Source organism: Ischnura elegans, chromosome 7, assembly GCF_921293095.1.
Source record: "Ischnura elegans chromosome 7, ioIscEleg1.1, whole genome shotgun sequence".
NCBI classification, from domain to species: domain Eukaryota; kingdom Metazoa; phylum Arthropoda; class Insecta; order Odonata; family Coenagrionidae; genus Ischnura; species Ischnura elegans.
This window is the reverse complement of record NC_060252.1, coordinates 53,416,619-53,432,420: the sequence shown is the minus strand read 5'-3', so window position 1 is coordinate 53,432,420 and position 15,802 is coordinate 53,416,619. Positions and strand designations below refer to the sequence as shown.

Sequence of the window (15,802 nt, the reverse complement as noted above, 5' to 3'; positions counted from 1 at the left end):
TTCATATTCGAGTACGGTATTAGGAAAAAAATTAGGTATTTGTAATGATGAAGGCGGCATTTTTCCGGGTTTCACCGCCTTGTCATTGTGATGGAGACAACAGTTTCTCCTGCATTTCAGCAGTCTTCAGGTCGCTCGCAAGTGCTTAATATAGGCAGGTCTTGGCTGCTGTAATATAGGCAGCCCGGTGGTGTGTGTTGTTGCTGATTGGTCGCCTTGAGACCAATAACATTGGGGTATGAGGCTAGTGGCAGATCTAAGTAGGGGGTAACCTCCCAGCAGTAGTGGGGGTTCCAACAAAATTACCTTTCTATCTAGTGTAAATTAGATACCCAAGGGGGGGCTATAGTCCCCTTAGCCCCCCATTGATCACCACTGTATGGTGCGAAGTCTCTCTTCCACGTGCTGTGGAGTTTGTAGCTTATCTCTCGATTGAAATTATGAGGATGTTTATATATTTCAATCGCTTCTCGAATGATCCTGGGAAAATGTCGGGATTCAGGAAAAAAATTCGGCCTTCATCAAAAACGAACGCACTGCGGTAGCCTGAACACCAATTTGTATCAATATTCGAATTCGAGAAAAATGCTATTCGACCCATCTCTGATGATAACGCAATGAGTGCTGATAGCCATAACATAGCAATACATGTGCCTTTTCCTTTAATTGGTTTTCAGTCAGAAAATATTCATGACAATTATCTGCCATCAGAAAGACAAATAATGAAAAATCTTTTACCTACGTTGTGTGTATGGCTGCAGAAAGACCTTTGATAGAGAGCACGTCATGTTTATGAAATTGTAATAACATTTTGGCAGAAAGGAGGCATCGTGGCAATAAAAAAATGCAAATGCTTTAAGCAAATCGAAAGCTTATGTAGGGAATGGATTTTTTGAAACCTATGCTGGAAGCATGAGATGAAAATAAGCCATTTGCTAATCAAGAGAGACGAATCTTTCCGGGAATCATTGGTTGTATTATTTAAATTTTCCCATGCTGATGCAATTAAGCTTGCTCACATGAGGAGAACTCATTTTTGCTAAGGTAGCGTAAGAAAGGGTGGCAGGTTATATGATGATGCTTGAAGAACAAAATATTAAGCCTAACTTCAAAGAAAGGTTGAACGGGAAAAAGTGTGTGGTCGCAGAACTAAGGAGTTGCAGACCACAGCTACTGATGGCTCAAGAACTTTTAATTTTTATAGAAGTGAGAAAAAAATGAATGATAGCTATGACAGCAGAGAAAAAAATGTCCAGGTGTAATCTGCGAGTGTGTTAAAGGGTCTTCTTCATAAAAGAATTACATTAATCTAAAGTCAGTGATTATAAAAAGAACTGTAATCATCCAGTAATTGCAATTCAACCTTAAATTTATTATGAAAATGTGTGTAGATGGTGATTGTTATTATCTGCTCATTTTTACATTTGAAATTACATTTTCGCTTGCAGAGTAAATATATTTTGCATCCAAAAAAGTGCTTTACCAAGTGACTCTACATGAAAGCCTTTCATGACAAGTGTTGATGAAGGTGTTAGTTTTATTTGCTTTGGCCGGGGGGAATAAATATTTTTTTTCTTTTTTCTGTATCTTTTTAGAATTGCTTATGGTGCTCGTGCCCTCAATGAAGGTGGTTTCCAGTCCATACCTAAGCTTACATTCCCAGGAGGTTGCCTTGTTGGTTGCAGTCCAGGTTTTCTCAATGTTCCAAAAATTAAAGGGACACACACAGCCATGAAAAGTGGAATGCTTGCTGCCGAGAGTGTTTTCGAAACAATTTTTGATGAATCTGCAAAGTCTGAAACTGCAGGTAAGTTTAACTATGAGTATGATGACTTTCTTTCCTTTAGGAAAATCCTAATCCTTCATTTCGATCCAATTCTGCTGGGCACCTCATGCACATACTGCAAGGGGTGAAATCACACTACTAGCATGATATCTAGGATCCATTTTATTTTAGAATATAATTCTTGAGATGCTACTCACTTTGCTGTTATGAACGATACTTTTAGCAGCTATTTGTTCTCAAAGTTAATGTGTGAGCCGGAGGTAAAGACAGGTAGTTGATGGGGCACTTTGCCAAGCTCTTTATTGGTAATTAATGGCCAGCTATTTTTTCTTTTATGGTAAATGATGTAAGAGAATGATATTATTGCCTAAAAATAATGTGGTTAAATCTATGAGTCTTCTACTAGTTAATTTTTTAGTATCACCCACAAATCTTGTTTTTTTAATGTCATTGACATGAATCCATTGAAAATCATTTATCTTTCTGTAATTTTATGGTAAAAGCGGAACTGTTAATTTTTTTACCTTTTGAGGTTAAATTTGAGATCGCTTTGAACGTAGGTTTTTGCAGCGAGGGGCATCGTTGCTAATGGCTAATGCAGCTGCGTGTCGCGCTTTGTTTCGCAAGCTTTCGCATCCGTTACAGAGCGCATCATCAGACGATGAATGAAAGTACAGAATTGGTTGTCAATTAAGATACTCGTCCAACCTCCCCCATCCACCGGAGTAGTGAGGGAGGAGGGCGGCGCTGACGTCAGCAGAACTCTCAGCCCTGTCCTTGAGCGGTGAGTGGCCTCTTCTTCGTGTCTAGTGAATAACCCTGTTGGTTACATATTCCCCGTTTTCTCTTAAAGACCAAACAACAGGGTTATTCACTAGACACGAAGAAGAGGCCGCTCGCCGCTCAAGGACAGGGCATTAGAGCAGATATAGGATCATTTAATTATATTATGTTAATCCTAATCCATGAGCATCATATTTTGTCATAATAGAATACATAGCAAGCAAAACATACCACTGGTACATAATACCCTTAAAATTGCATGAACAGAAATAATATTAGCATGCATGAAAGTAATTATTCTAAACACACCTTTACAAGTGATGGTAGATGAAATTCATTCTCCTTTCCTTACACCCTATGAGGAAGTAGTGTAGAAAACGGCCATACAGATGACTCTGTTGCAGACGGACAAGGATCCTGGGCGGAGGTAGTGTAGGGGGCGGCTACACCGCTACACTACCTGGGAGTCACACACCAAAAATATGCGCATGCGTACTCGCATCGTTTTGAGTCTGCTCCCATCACCCATTTGAACAGCACTTAATCCCCCGCTTACTTTGTCCCACCCGAACACCCTCAAGCGATCGCATAGACCGAATATGCGACCGGCGCAATGCTACGGGATCGCACACTTGAAGAGTGGTGAATTCGAAAAGGAGATAGCTGTAGCGTTTGGAGCTTCATGTTTCTCGCATATGTAGACAGGATTTTTATCCTTCTCGTTGCAAAGGAATAGTTTTCTTTTATAATTCATTCATCTTTGGGTGTGCACTTGCTAATATGCCTATACGCACGTGCGACCACTGTTAGCTATCAAGCTGAAATTTTCAGAATAACTCAGAACCAGTTGACAATGGAATATTCTAAAACTTTCATTATGATTTGTGCTGTATCTCGATTGTTATTTAGAATTTAAAAATTAAATATGAAGATTAGTTTGAAACAATGGCCACCAAAATCCGATTAGCATTGCTGTGATTATTAAAAGGAATAAATATGATAGAAAATCATAACATCAAATGTGTTTAAATCTAAGTGTATTGAAAAATTGTTTCAAGAAAAGCATTGCTTATTCTATTAATTTATTTTTATATTGAATTATTATTTACCATACGATTTTACCATGTTCCATTTTTTCCATCATTATATAGGTGTTGATCCCAAGTCCTATGAAGACAAAATTCGACAAAGCTGGGTGTGGTCGGAGCTGAAGAGTGTGAGAAATGTCCGTCCCTCATTCCACAATGCCCTTGGATTGTATGGAGGGTTAATGTACACTGGAGTCTTCTATTTGCTTGGGAGAGGAATGGAACCATGGACTCTTAGTCATGGAGGTATGTAATTTATTAATGTGTGAAAAGGCTGTAAGTAATAGTTAAAAAATGTAATTGCGTATAATTTTGGAGTATGCAGTTTTCTCGCATATATTCAATATATTTAATGCTGTTGCTGGGTGGATAGTTTCCATAATGATGATGATAGATATTTCCCTTTGCGTTAGACATGTATATACTGTGCCGGTCCCGTCTCCCTGGCATGGTTTTGCCCAAACCCCCCCTCCCTTTCTCCGAAGATGTTAGTACGAGTGAGTTTGCAAACGAGACGACACGTACGTATTTGTTTTTCCCCGAGTCGGAGGAGTCAATGCTTCCATCTACCACTCCCCTCCTCCGATCCGGGGGTAGGGAACACCGATTTCGGGTGGCCATCGCCGTTGGATTTGCACTAAAGCTAGTAAAATTGGTGGGGGGCAGAGGAATTGCTGCGTACTATGACCAAACTCCCCCCTTAAATAATAAGATTCCGGTTCTTTTCCTTTTACCATAAATCACTTTTAATGAACCGTTAACAAAATAACAACAAAAAAAATAACCCAATAGACATTGAAATACCCCCCAAAAAAACAAAAAATACCTTTAAACACGAATATACCCTGACACACAATAAACCCTTAGACACAATATTGATTAAACAATAAAATTCAGAACAATAGGGTGATTTCCTATTATTTTTTTATTGCCTTAATCGAAAGATTATTACTCCTGGAGTACGTATTTCACGCTTTTAGATTTTTAAATGACAATGTCTATTTTTCGCGATTAAATGAAAAGTGAAAATTTTCAAGCGCGCGAAAACGCGACGCTCAAGTATGAATGCCGGGAAATATCTCTGTACGTCGTATTTCTGGTTCCCCCTCCCGCCCGGTGAGGTGACCTTGAGGCGAGGCTTAGCGCTGATACGTCGCAGGCTGCCAGGGGGTAGCTGAGTACCTTGCTGAAAGGTAGCACTTGGCTTAAAAAAGGTTTATTAATACCTTATCAAACGAAGAAAACTTTCCGACCTTAGCCAGTTTTAGTAGGTGATTATTAAGACATGTTTCCCTGAGCTCTGTGCCTCATGCATGCATTGGTAACCTCAGACGATGTATAACTCCTATCCTCTCGTGTAGAAACTAGGTCCCTGTGACGTCACGTGGAGTGGAATCGCATGGGCGCCAATCTGGCCTTTTTCAAATGAGGATAAAATTTGACCCTTGCCATTCGCCTAAACCGGTATTTCAAAAACCAAATAATTTGTGTATTATGAATACACTAATGGTGGGTAACGAATCGCAATCAATGCCTTTCGTTTTCTTTGATGAAGGAAACTACCCTATTAAGTAATGCCTTTGAAAACAAAAGAAGTATTTTAGTCTTTAAGGCGATTTAAATATCAACCCATTTATAATGGTGAGATCAACACTTTTTAGCAATGTCAGTTTTGTTTGAGAAAGACGAATTATTGTCAATGCAACTTTGAGAGAACAGAGAACAATGAGGGATTGACAGAAAAACAATGGTCCTTCCTCTTCTTCGGACGAGAGAGAGAGAGAGAGCGTGAAACTCGCACTTTTCTTTGGGGCACACTATTTTAGCTAAGACCAGCTTCACGAGGGGAGAATAGGGGATTTGGGGCATTGTTCGTTTATGCTTCCATTCTGCGGCGAGGGTCTGGGGCAGAAGCAACTCGGGCCAACAGCCGGCTGATTGCGTCTGCAAAACGTTGCCGGCGCTTCCTCCAGAAATCCGACCCCCCTTCAGCACCTAGGAACATGCGTAGCAGAATACTCAAGGCCCTCTTCAGTAGGATGAAAAAAATGAATGCCCAATGAAAAAAAGTTGTGGGACCGATCAAAAATAAGGCCTGAAAAATTTGAGACCTGTACGTGAACCCATGACCCTCGCTCAAATGAAATTTAGGGGGGGAGGGTCAAAATTCGAAAAATATAATATTTTATGGTCATTTATAGATTTTGCTGAGTTACTGCTCTTCTAGGGCAAAAATTTCGTGCATTTTGACGTATCTGCCACCGTTTAGCCACAAAATGCCTAATTTGCGTCCGCGAAGAAAATATTCCAACGCCCACGCAGCGTCGAGGATACCAGAGCCGCAAGCCGATCCCTTCCCGACTTGGATTTGCGACATAAACGTTGGGAGGGTAATCTAGGGACCCAATATGCGTTTCTGCAAGGATGCGTTTGGCGACCAATCCGAGATATTATTTAATTGCTGGATTTTAATATCGACGTAAAGTACTACCCGCTGATGAAATATTGGAGAGAGACTCCGGTTCCTTCGGCTATATCCGAGCTTAGCACTGTGGAATTTAAAAATCTATTGATGAAAGTTCAAATTTAAATTTCAATATTCCTTTTATTATACATACGGAGGAGAGATTCGCGAAAGAATTTACCAAAACTTTGTTGACAGCAGCAAAAGACGAGGAATGAGACTAACATAAGAAATACAAACTGGAAAGCAGGTAATTGAATAATTCCTTCGTGATTGTTCCTCACTGGACGATGCTGATAAATCAAATATTAGTAAGACTAACGAAGAAAGACGCACTTATTGTGAATTTTGCTGCATCTGGGGCGTTCGAGAGGGGAGCGGGGAGGGTACGCCGGCGGCCTTCACCCTTATTCATCCATTTAGTCACAGCTGTCGGACAATACCGGAATAGAAGTGCATAACCTAAGTTCCCAAACCTTCATAGCCACTCGAGAGGCGCCTTCATGACCGTAGTCTCCTTTCCTGCGTGCGCAGGTCTAAAATTATTTCATCACTTCTCTAACAGTTGGTAACATCGATTTGTTTAACGCCGACGAGACGCCAAATAAGGGACAAGTCGTCTCACTACGCATCGTTTTTTACCTTCTTAGCTCTTACATGCTCATGAACGCATGCTTTTCTATTAAAATTCTCTTCCTAATGTCCTAGCTGCTCTGATCTGTTTTCCTCATATGTGCTGCCCAAATAGATGAATTGCTCTACCTACTCAAGATTTTCCCCCTCCTACTTTTCTCACATAATTGTCTTTGTATGTGTTTGAGCATATTGAAGTAAGAAAAATATTCCATACTGGAAAAAAAGAAGACAATTGTTAAATTACAAAGAGTGTTTGAAGTGGTGAACAAGATGTCAAATATTGTTTATATCCATGGAAATAGAGAAAATTAATGAAATTCTGATAAAAATTTGGATGCTGTTTATCCCTTTCTTTTTTTATGGACAAATTGGGAATTTGTCTATTAAGTCTCACATTCTTAGCTTGCAATGCTTAAAAAACCACGTAACCGTGGTATTCTTGGGATTATAGGAAATAAATGGTAGAAGCTGATTCTTAGTGGATATCCATTGTACGAGGGAAAAGGTGTAAAAGCAAATTATATTAGGTCAAATATTTTATATTTCTTATTTTTGTCCTCTTTCAGCCATATGAAATTTTGTAAGCATTTTTCCAAGCATTTCAAGCCGTCCAAAAAGTAAAATTTTGGGATCTCCTCAAAATAGGCATTGGTTTGGGCGATGATCTACTCCTTAGACATAAACCTTTGTCCGCAAAGCCATTTCTTCAAGTTGTGAAATTAGAAAAAGTCACCAAAGGCCAAATCTGTTGAATATGGTGAATTTTGTAATGATTGAAACTTAAATTCTGTAATTTTGGCTATTGACTCTGAACTGGTGTGCACCCGTGCATTGTCTTGTTGAAGTAAGAAATTTTTCTGCTTCAAATAAGAGCGCTTTTCTTTATTTATACCATCAATTGGTCCAATAATGATGCATAATACTCTCCTGTTATTGTTTTTCCCATTCCCAATTAATCAATGTGGATGATTCTGCATGCATTCTAAAATATCGTTTCCATGGCTTGACCGGCTCATTTCAACATCATTGCCTGCTTTGGAGCCCTTTCATCTTCAAATTTCCATTGTCTCACCTGATATTTTGTCTCTGTAATTTAGTGATGAATCTATATTCCATGATAACTCATGAATTGATGAGGAAAATCCTCAAGATTACAGAGTAAAATCGCCAAAACAGCCTTTGAGCTGGCCACACGATGGCATTTATTCTCCAATGTGAGAAAATGCGGCAGCAATCTTCCAGATATTTTTTCACGCCCAAATTTTCATGCAAAATTAAAGAAATTGTGCATTGTCATATGCCTGTGGCCTTACCTGTATCGTGCACTTTGATTCGTCTAGCATTTAAAACCATATTGTGGATTTTGTCAATAATTTTCAGGGGTAGACACTTCCACAGAGCGCCCAGAACAAAGTTAATTTTTTCGGAGGTACGACCACGTTTTTATTCACTTGTCCTATTCTAAATACATAGTTTCAAACACATAAGCAGATCCTTCGTATGCTTCATTCAAGTTACCATTTATTTATTTCGGTGTTAACCCTTTCAAAAACAAGTGTTTGATCACTGCACAAAACTCAATTTTATCCATTTTTATAAACAAATGGTAGTTGTTCTCTACAATCGGCAACAACAAAGAAACTATGAGATGGATACAGCTGAAACTTTAACAGCTAACTAGTCATTAGGACTACTTTCTAGTCAACATTAATTTTTGATACTAAGAGAGCAATTTCTTGGAGATTCTAAGGACTTATTTGATTATGTCAGCTAGACTAAGGAAAGATTAGGAAAGATTTGCTACTAAGATTATGTCAGCTCTTCAAATCATCAATGGAATTGATGGGAGTTAGTTTGGATTCGGTACAGGATATCAATTTTTTTATCTTTGTAGGTGCTGATTCCAAAAGGTTAAAGCCTGCAGCTGAGTGCACTCCTATCGAATATCCTAAGCCCGATGGAAAGATAAGTTTTGACCTACTCACATCAGTGGCACTAACTGGGACCAACCATGAAGGTGATCAGCCAGCTCATCTCACACTGATGGATGATACTGTACCCGTTAAGAATAACCTTGGTGTCTACGATGGTCCTGAAGGGAGATTCTGCCCTGCTGGTTCGTACTCAAAACTTTTTCTTTTTATTAATTACTGTGGAGTATTTTTTTCCTTAATAAGAAACATGCGTTCCCTACTCTGCGGCATTTACCTTACCCTGACGCGCGGCAACCCGCAACGCAAAGAGTTATGCGAATTGCAGTAATCAAGGGTAATTTTTATTCTTTCGCACGTTCTCGGCAAAATAAGCTATGGATGGCAAAATTTTGCGATTGCAGCGTTATATTTGTGATAGAAATGTGTGTTTCGAAGAAGTATTTTTTGTATTTCCGAGGCGGTTTTACTCGGTCGAACTGTTATAAATTGTTATTCAGGCATTCCATTCATTAGTGCTCTTCAAATTTGATAATGTGTTGAAATCGTTAAAAAATTTCTGTATGTAAAGAAATTTTCTATAGGCGCTGTGTGTTATCATTAGATAAAGTAGTTTTGTTATGCATTTCTTCTTTGATAAGGAGGTGTTTCAATACGTATTGTTTTTTTTCACTGTATCTAATTAATCAAATTGTTCCACCTAATCGATCAAAAAGTTAATTTATTAGTGTGGATGATTTTGGAAATCAATTTGTCTTCGTCCGGCGTACCTGCGTTATGACTTTTCTGTTAATCTTGTTGTTTAACAGTTGCTCGTTTTCCAGCGGATATGATAGGATTAAATATCTAATTTTATTCTCTATCGCCAAATACGTTATGAGTCCGTTGAAAAATAATCAGTATTTTGCGTGTGAAAAAGAGGAAAACTACTTACAAATTGGTTATGAGTCTCTTTTAGGTTTCTACCTTTGGTAGAACATTGTGCCTTTAAAACCTATATTTTTCGCGAAGCAGATACTTTCTACATTTGTTGTTGGATTTCGGTTCTTTTTGAGCCAAAATATCTTGGTGCGCCTTGGGAGAAATCAGACCTTCTAACCATTCGTATGGTTTTATATTAGCTTTCACGACTGCGAATACGCAATCCAATCGCACCTTAACTGCTTGCCTTCCTCGTCAGTATGAATTATGCCTGCGTTTTTTATCGCATTTATTTTATTGATTTCATCACCGTTTTTACATGGCTGATAGTGACGTACTTAGTGTGGATTTCTCATGACTTTAGGGTATTGGAGCAGCTTATAATGACGTTATAATTTCCTTTTATGTGAGTCCTAAAAATTTTACCTCCATATTTTTGATGGAATTCCTAGCACGGTAGCTTCTGTCTCTCGTCGTCGATAGAGTGAAGTGTATTTAGCCCAAAGGTAAGCCCACAAATCGCGAATATGTCTTTTCTCTTTCAACTTTGGAAGACTTCAAGGCCTTTCCTTTGCATTTATTTCTCGGAATTTTTTTCGGATCCTTTTTATTTTGTTCGGATACTGTTTTAGAAGATTTCTTTCTCTTCGGAAAACTGCCATAAATCCGTTACGTGACTCGGGAGAATAAGTTTCAAGCGATCCTCGGAGAAAATCTAGCTTCGTTTTTCTGCGAGTTGAATAAGTGCTGCCGGGGTTTCTTCTGGGCCGAGAAGAAGAGGATAGGATACGGTGCATCTTATCCTTCCCATCCCCTGATCTCGTATAAGCTCTCGTTGTAAGTTTTTCGTGCGGGAACCGCTTCGATGGCTCGTCGGACTATGTAGAGTGAAAGGGCTCGAGGAAGAGTCCATCATGGATGTCGGGAGAAAAATTTTTCCTCATCCTTTTAACCCCGGCCATACCTCCAAAATTCGTTCTTTTCCTTCGTCTCCTCAATTCTTATATTTTTTCGTTTTTTCAGCGGGGACATTCCATTTCGTCTCGGGTTCGCGTATTGGGGAAATCGTGGGAGGCCTGATGGGAAGAGGGGTTCATTGAGTTGGGCTACGTGGTGTGGGGTTAGGGGATCCGTCGGAATTGTGGATGGGATTCGAAGGAGTGATTCCTTCATTTTTTCTCTTGGAAATCGCGAGGGTGAGCTGGGGATGGGCGAATTGGCTGGGACGTCAAACGCGTCGCACTATTTCGTTCCGCCTCTTGGAGACCTTTTTCTACTCATTTCTCAGCTGTCCTCGTTCTTATCAGTCTCTTTATCATTCCATACCCCAGTCTTATATTTGAACTCGTCAGGTCGTATCCCTCTTTCTGTGTAATACGGCGTTATTTTATGGATTATTTATTTATTATTAATTTCCAAATCACCGAAAACAGCATATTGGCCTTTTTTATCGGGGTTATCATCAGTATAACAATTTCACGTGCACGCACAACCATGCCCTGGATAGGGTCAAAATCGAACACACAACCTCTTAGGTGGCAGACAAGACTTCACCCCGCCGCCACCGAGGCCGACTAATATTATGCTCACTATGCTGGCTTTATAATGCCTTTAAATATTTATCCAATAACGACCAAGCTTCACGTTATTTCCCGAGTTATTCTAAACCTAATGGGCATTCATTTCGTCCTTCATCATAGCTTGATATAATTTTTAAAATTTGATTTTTAATCAATTTTAATTCACGAATAGTTTCTTGTAAAATATTGTTTTCGTTAGTTTCAGTAAAGTGTTTGATGCGTAACTATTATTTGTAGATTAAAAAGTAGTTCGTAGCCCATTTTCATTCTAACAAAATTTATTAGTTCGTGGAAAACCGCTGTTTCTTAACCTGACATTTGACAATTCAGTTTATTTTCCTTTGTTAAGTTATCGTGTTAAGTCCCTTTTTCTGCTTTAAAGTTTTCTTTGTTCAACTCATAACTTCACGAATAACCGCCGGTTCGTTGAGGAGGGGTTTCTCGCTGGATTCGTAATTTCCAAGCAAGCCGAGTCCAAGTGCCCCAGCAATTTCTATCCCTCAAATATTCCGCGGGCAAATTTCAAGTGAAGTGCTGTTACAGGCTCCGTGCCACTTTGCGTAAGTTTTCTCTGGAACGGAAAATCCTTTTTTTCCGTCCGTTCCCGGGGCTTGGGAAAAGTAGGTTTCTTTTTTTTTATTCGTCGGAACGGACCTTTTCAAATTGTGCTAGCAATTAAAAATTCACCGTTTGCCCGATTTCGCCCCCCCCCCTTTCTCTTGCCTTTCACTTTTCGTTTCTGTTGTCTCCGTACGTGGAGATCTCTCCTTTTACTCCATCATTTTTCCCCTTCCCTTTTCTGCTTCCCTTCGAACTCTCTGTGATTTTGATTTCCCATCCCTTTTTTTTTTTCGACCGTCCATCTCACTGCCCCGCGACTGGATTTTTTTTCCTTTCACGTCTCCCTTTCAACTTTTTGTTTTGACGACCGTCGTGTCTTTATTCCTCTTACTACCTCTATCGCCATGGTAGGGTAGAAAGTAGTGTAAGCGCTGCTAAAGTTTTAAAGGGATCGAGGGCTATGGGTTTATTGAAATAAAAGGTGTTAGCACTTTTCCACTATTATTTAATGTGTGTGACGCGTTTCAGTTCACAGAGCCATCATCTGGCACAAGACCGACGGCACTTATTATTATTTGCTAGGAAGCAGTCACATATACCATAGAGTAATATTAATATACTCTGTGCCTCTACTTGGTCCAAATAATTCAAGTGATCAAGGTTATCTGTCGTTGTTTTTATTGGTAGTTATTGATATATTTATGATTATCATAAACGCACATTTCAATTATTGGGTGAATTTGAGAATTGGCTGCTATTCGGTTGGTTTCTACATTTCATTTATTTTTCAGGTTATTTTTATTTTTGAATTATTACTTTTTCATTTGATTTTTATTTCAATAACTGCACATTGCAAAAAGGTAATGCGTTTAAAAATATTTTAGGTGAAATTTGTTAAGTATTGGGTCAGTCTCTGCTGCTCTATTGGACTCTTGTTGATGTCTATGAATTCGGAGTGTAGAAATCAGCCGAGAAGTTATTAAATTAAATCGAGTGCCTCAGTTTTCTCCGAAAAACTGCAACGAAGGAACTGAGCATGCTATATTCTTCTGGAGTGATTTTGTGGGGAACCGCGAGGTATCTTGAGTCTGTTCCTTGAGAAAAATTCCGTTGTTTGATGTACTATCCCTTTCATCTTGAAGGAGCGGGTATTTTCTATTGTAGATACGTAGAAGTTTATAATATTATTGGAGGATCTATTTCCTGGTTTGTCCTGGACGGAATTATGTTGTCGAGTGAGGTAAGAAAATATTATATCTACATGCCTGAGTTGATAGTTATTTATTGTGCGGTTTACGTATTGATATGATCCCTGATGATGCTGTTCAATATTTATTTAACGTCCCCATTCCAGGAATTTTGTTTTGTAAGGAAGGCGGCGGAAGTGAAGTCAATACTTTTTTGAGTGCGTTAGATAGTCGCTTAAGGTCACGAAATAATATTTTTATCGGGAAGTAAATGTTATCCATGTCAGTTGATACAAACTCTGTTTATGGTTTGGTATTTGGAGGAGGCAACCGGCAGCTGAGGTCATTTGCGTCTTGAGGAAAGGTTAGGTAAGAAAGGGTGGAGGAAAACCTGGCGTCACCTTTAGCCTGCTCTTACTGAAAGGCGCCAAGGGGACCACGGCTTAACGTCCCATCCGATGGACGGAGTGTTGCGCTTGAAATGTACTCAACACAACATTCAAGTAGGGATCGGGCGGTCTCTGAAAATTCTCTGCCACCGCCTGGATTTGATCCCAAGCCCGCCGGGTGGGAAGCCAACAATCAAGCCACCTCACCAACCCGATCCCCCGGCCTCTTGGTTTGTGAATAGGTGTGGACAGAAACATCCATCTCTCGGTGTTAAAACTTAAAGTTTTCTTACGTCCCTCTGGAAATAACCACAAAGGTACACTCTGGCACACATGGAGACTTTCCATTCGTTCCACCTCAACATTTCTCTTCTCGAGAAAGAATATGGTTTTTTGAGGAGCACATCTCGAAAGGCCTTTCTCTTTTTACCCCTCTCCGCTTATCTTCATCTTACTTTTTCCTTTTTCGTATCCTCAGTCCTTCTCGTCATCTTCACTCGAAGAAAGCGTTGGAGGTTACCTGAAAGTGAAATGAATCTTTCGGTTAAAATCCTGTGGCGTATGAAATATTTTGTGTCCAGATAGATTATTCCTGCGTTTTTCGCTTATCATCTTCGAGAAAATACAATTTAAAATACTTATCTTCGTAAGAATAGGTCCTTGAAAATGTAATGCACGCCCTTTTCTTTCTTGCACGTCTGATTAAGAGAGTAAGTTGAATTTCTTTTCGAAATTCTCTTGGGATTACTGTTCACCAGCCTTCGTTGATTAAGTTTCCTATCCGAAAGCACTAAAATGGGAAGTGAAAATAATGGGTCAGAAAACTGGATAATGTTCTTAATTCTTTTTCTTAAAAGTTTGGGTGAAAATAGAGGGACACAAATAACTCTGGATAATGACGTGTGAACGTTGAAAGCGGTTGATCGAAAAAATAATTTGGAAAATTACTGCAGCTGTTTGTATCTTATTAGTCGTTCACTTATTTAACAAATTTTAGTTGTGAACCTCTGTAGATAAGCCGAAGATCTAGTCCAATTCCTTGAACAGCAAGTTCTATATCAATATTACTTCATTTTAAGCCTTTTTATGTGAGAAATTCTTTCATGTGATTGCGATTTTTTTTACTCTACGTCTCCGGTAAAATCTATTATATTTCGGGCATGAAATATTTTCGAAGAGCGCCTGCCTTGCATTCCTGTGCCACTATTACTATTCGAGAGTATAATTGAAATCACAGAGTTTTAACTCTATTGGTGACAGTGTAAATCTATAAAGAAAATTTTATTGGTTATGTCTCGATTGCATGTATAAACAAAACTAGATTCTTTGCAAATGTATTGTTTCGGTGTAAGCAAACCGAATAAGTTAATTAAAAAAGTTAATTATGGATGTTCAAAATGAAAATAAATAAATTACTCATCTACGCGAAGGAAAATGTACTCACTTGTTGTTATGTTTAATATTGAAGAAACAAAATTACTCGGAGGAAGAAATTTTTTTCCTGGAAAAGTCTGGTGGAGAACGCGTCGATTAAATGCTAGCATGTACGATTTCCAACAATGGAAACATTAAAATTTGATTCCTCTCCGGAGGAAAGAAAAATGACCGTAAAAATGCAAAGCGAGAAAAAGAAAAAAATCACGCGGAGAGAGAGGGGGGGGGGGGGAGTATGGATATTGATGCACGATCACCGTGAACGCGCCTCGAAATGGTGTACATGTTTCTTTTGCATCAATAATTTCGAGGCCGTCGCGCCGTCATATCCCCCCACCAACAGAGGCCCGGTCGTCAGATCATTGCACCGTCTCCCACTCCGAACAGTGCGCTCAACTCGTCGTCGTCTCTTTGTGGACCGTTCGGCAAGCTTCCCTCCCTCCCGGGTGTCTCTCGTCCCGCGAGCAGCGCCCTCTGGCTCCCCTCTGACCCCCCCCCCCCTGTCCTCCATCCCCCGCGCACAAACCGTCCAGCGCTTCCATCTCCTGTTCTTCACCTTCCAACACTCGTTTGTCTCCGCCCGTGAAATTCTCTCTCTCCCTTCATCTCACCTGGACCGCATCGTCCTTTCCCGACGCCCTGGGTCCTCGGATATTTGTAATGATGCGGTGGGCATATTTGCAAGCGTAGGTCCTTGACACTGGTGAACAGTTTCAGGGAACGACCGTGAATAGTTACGACTGGTCGAGTAGTAGTGTGCACTTTCCGCGTACTTATTTCATATTTCTAACAGGTACTGGTGCCGTTAATTGTAGTTTCAATAACCAAAATGAATGCATTATAAATCTTAATTTTCCTTAGATAATGAAGCTTGCCATTCGTTTTATCCTATGAAGAATGATTGTCGAGTATGCCGTCATTTGTAGTTGCAAAACGCATACCTTATTTAACTTCTTTTTCTTTTAGAAAATGAAGCTTACCATTCGTGTATGAGTATGAGTCGTATGAGAAATTATATCGTTTTTATTGAACTTTTCATATT

At 39.5% G+C, this 15,802-nt stretch overlaps 1 protein-coding gene across 2 annotated transcripts in view; it reads left to right on the top strand.

Moving 5' to 3' along the window:
- Positions 1-15,802, top strand: part of LOC124162464 (electron transfer flavoprotein-ubiquinone oxidoreductase, mitochondrial) — a 192,165-nt gene that overhangs the window by 13,795 nt on the left and 162,568 nt on the right. For both annotated transcript variants that reach the window (XM_046539005.1, XM_046539006.1), the window contains exons 8-10: positions 1,596-1,807; positions 3,721-3,903; positions 8,652-8,873. In XM_046539005.1, coding sequence (XP_046394961.1) covers positions 1,596-1,807; positions 3,721-3,903; positions 8,652-8,873 — 617 coding nt within the window. The remainder of the gene's footprint in view (positions 1-1,595; positions 1,808-3,720; positions 3,904-8,651; positions 8,874-15,802) is intronic.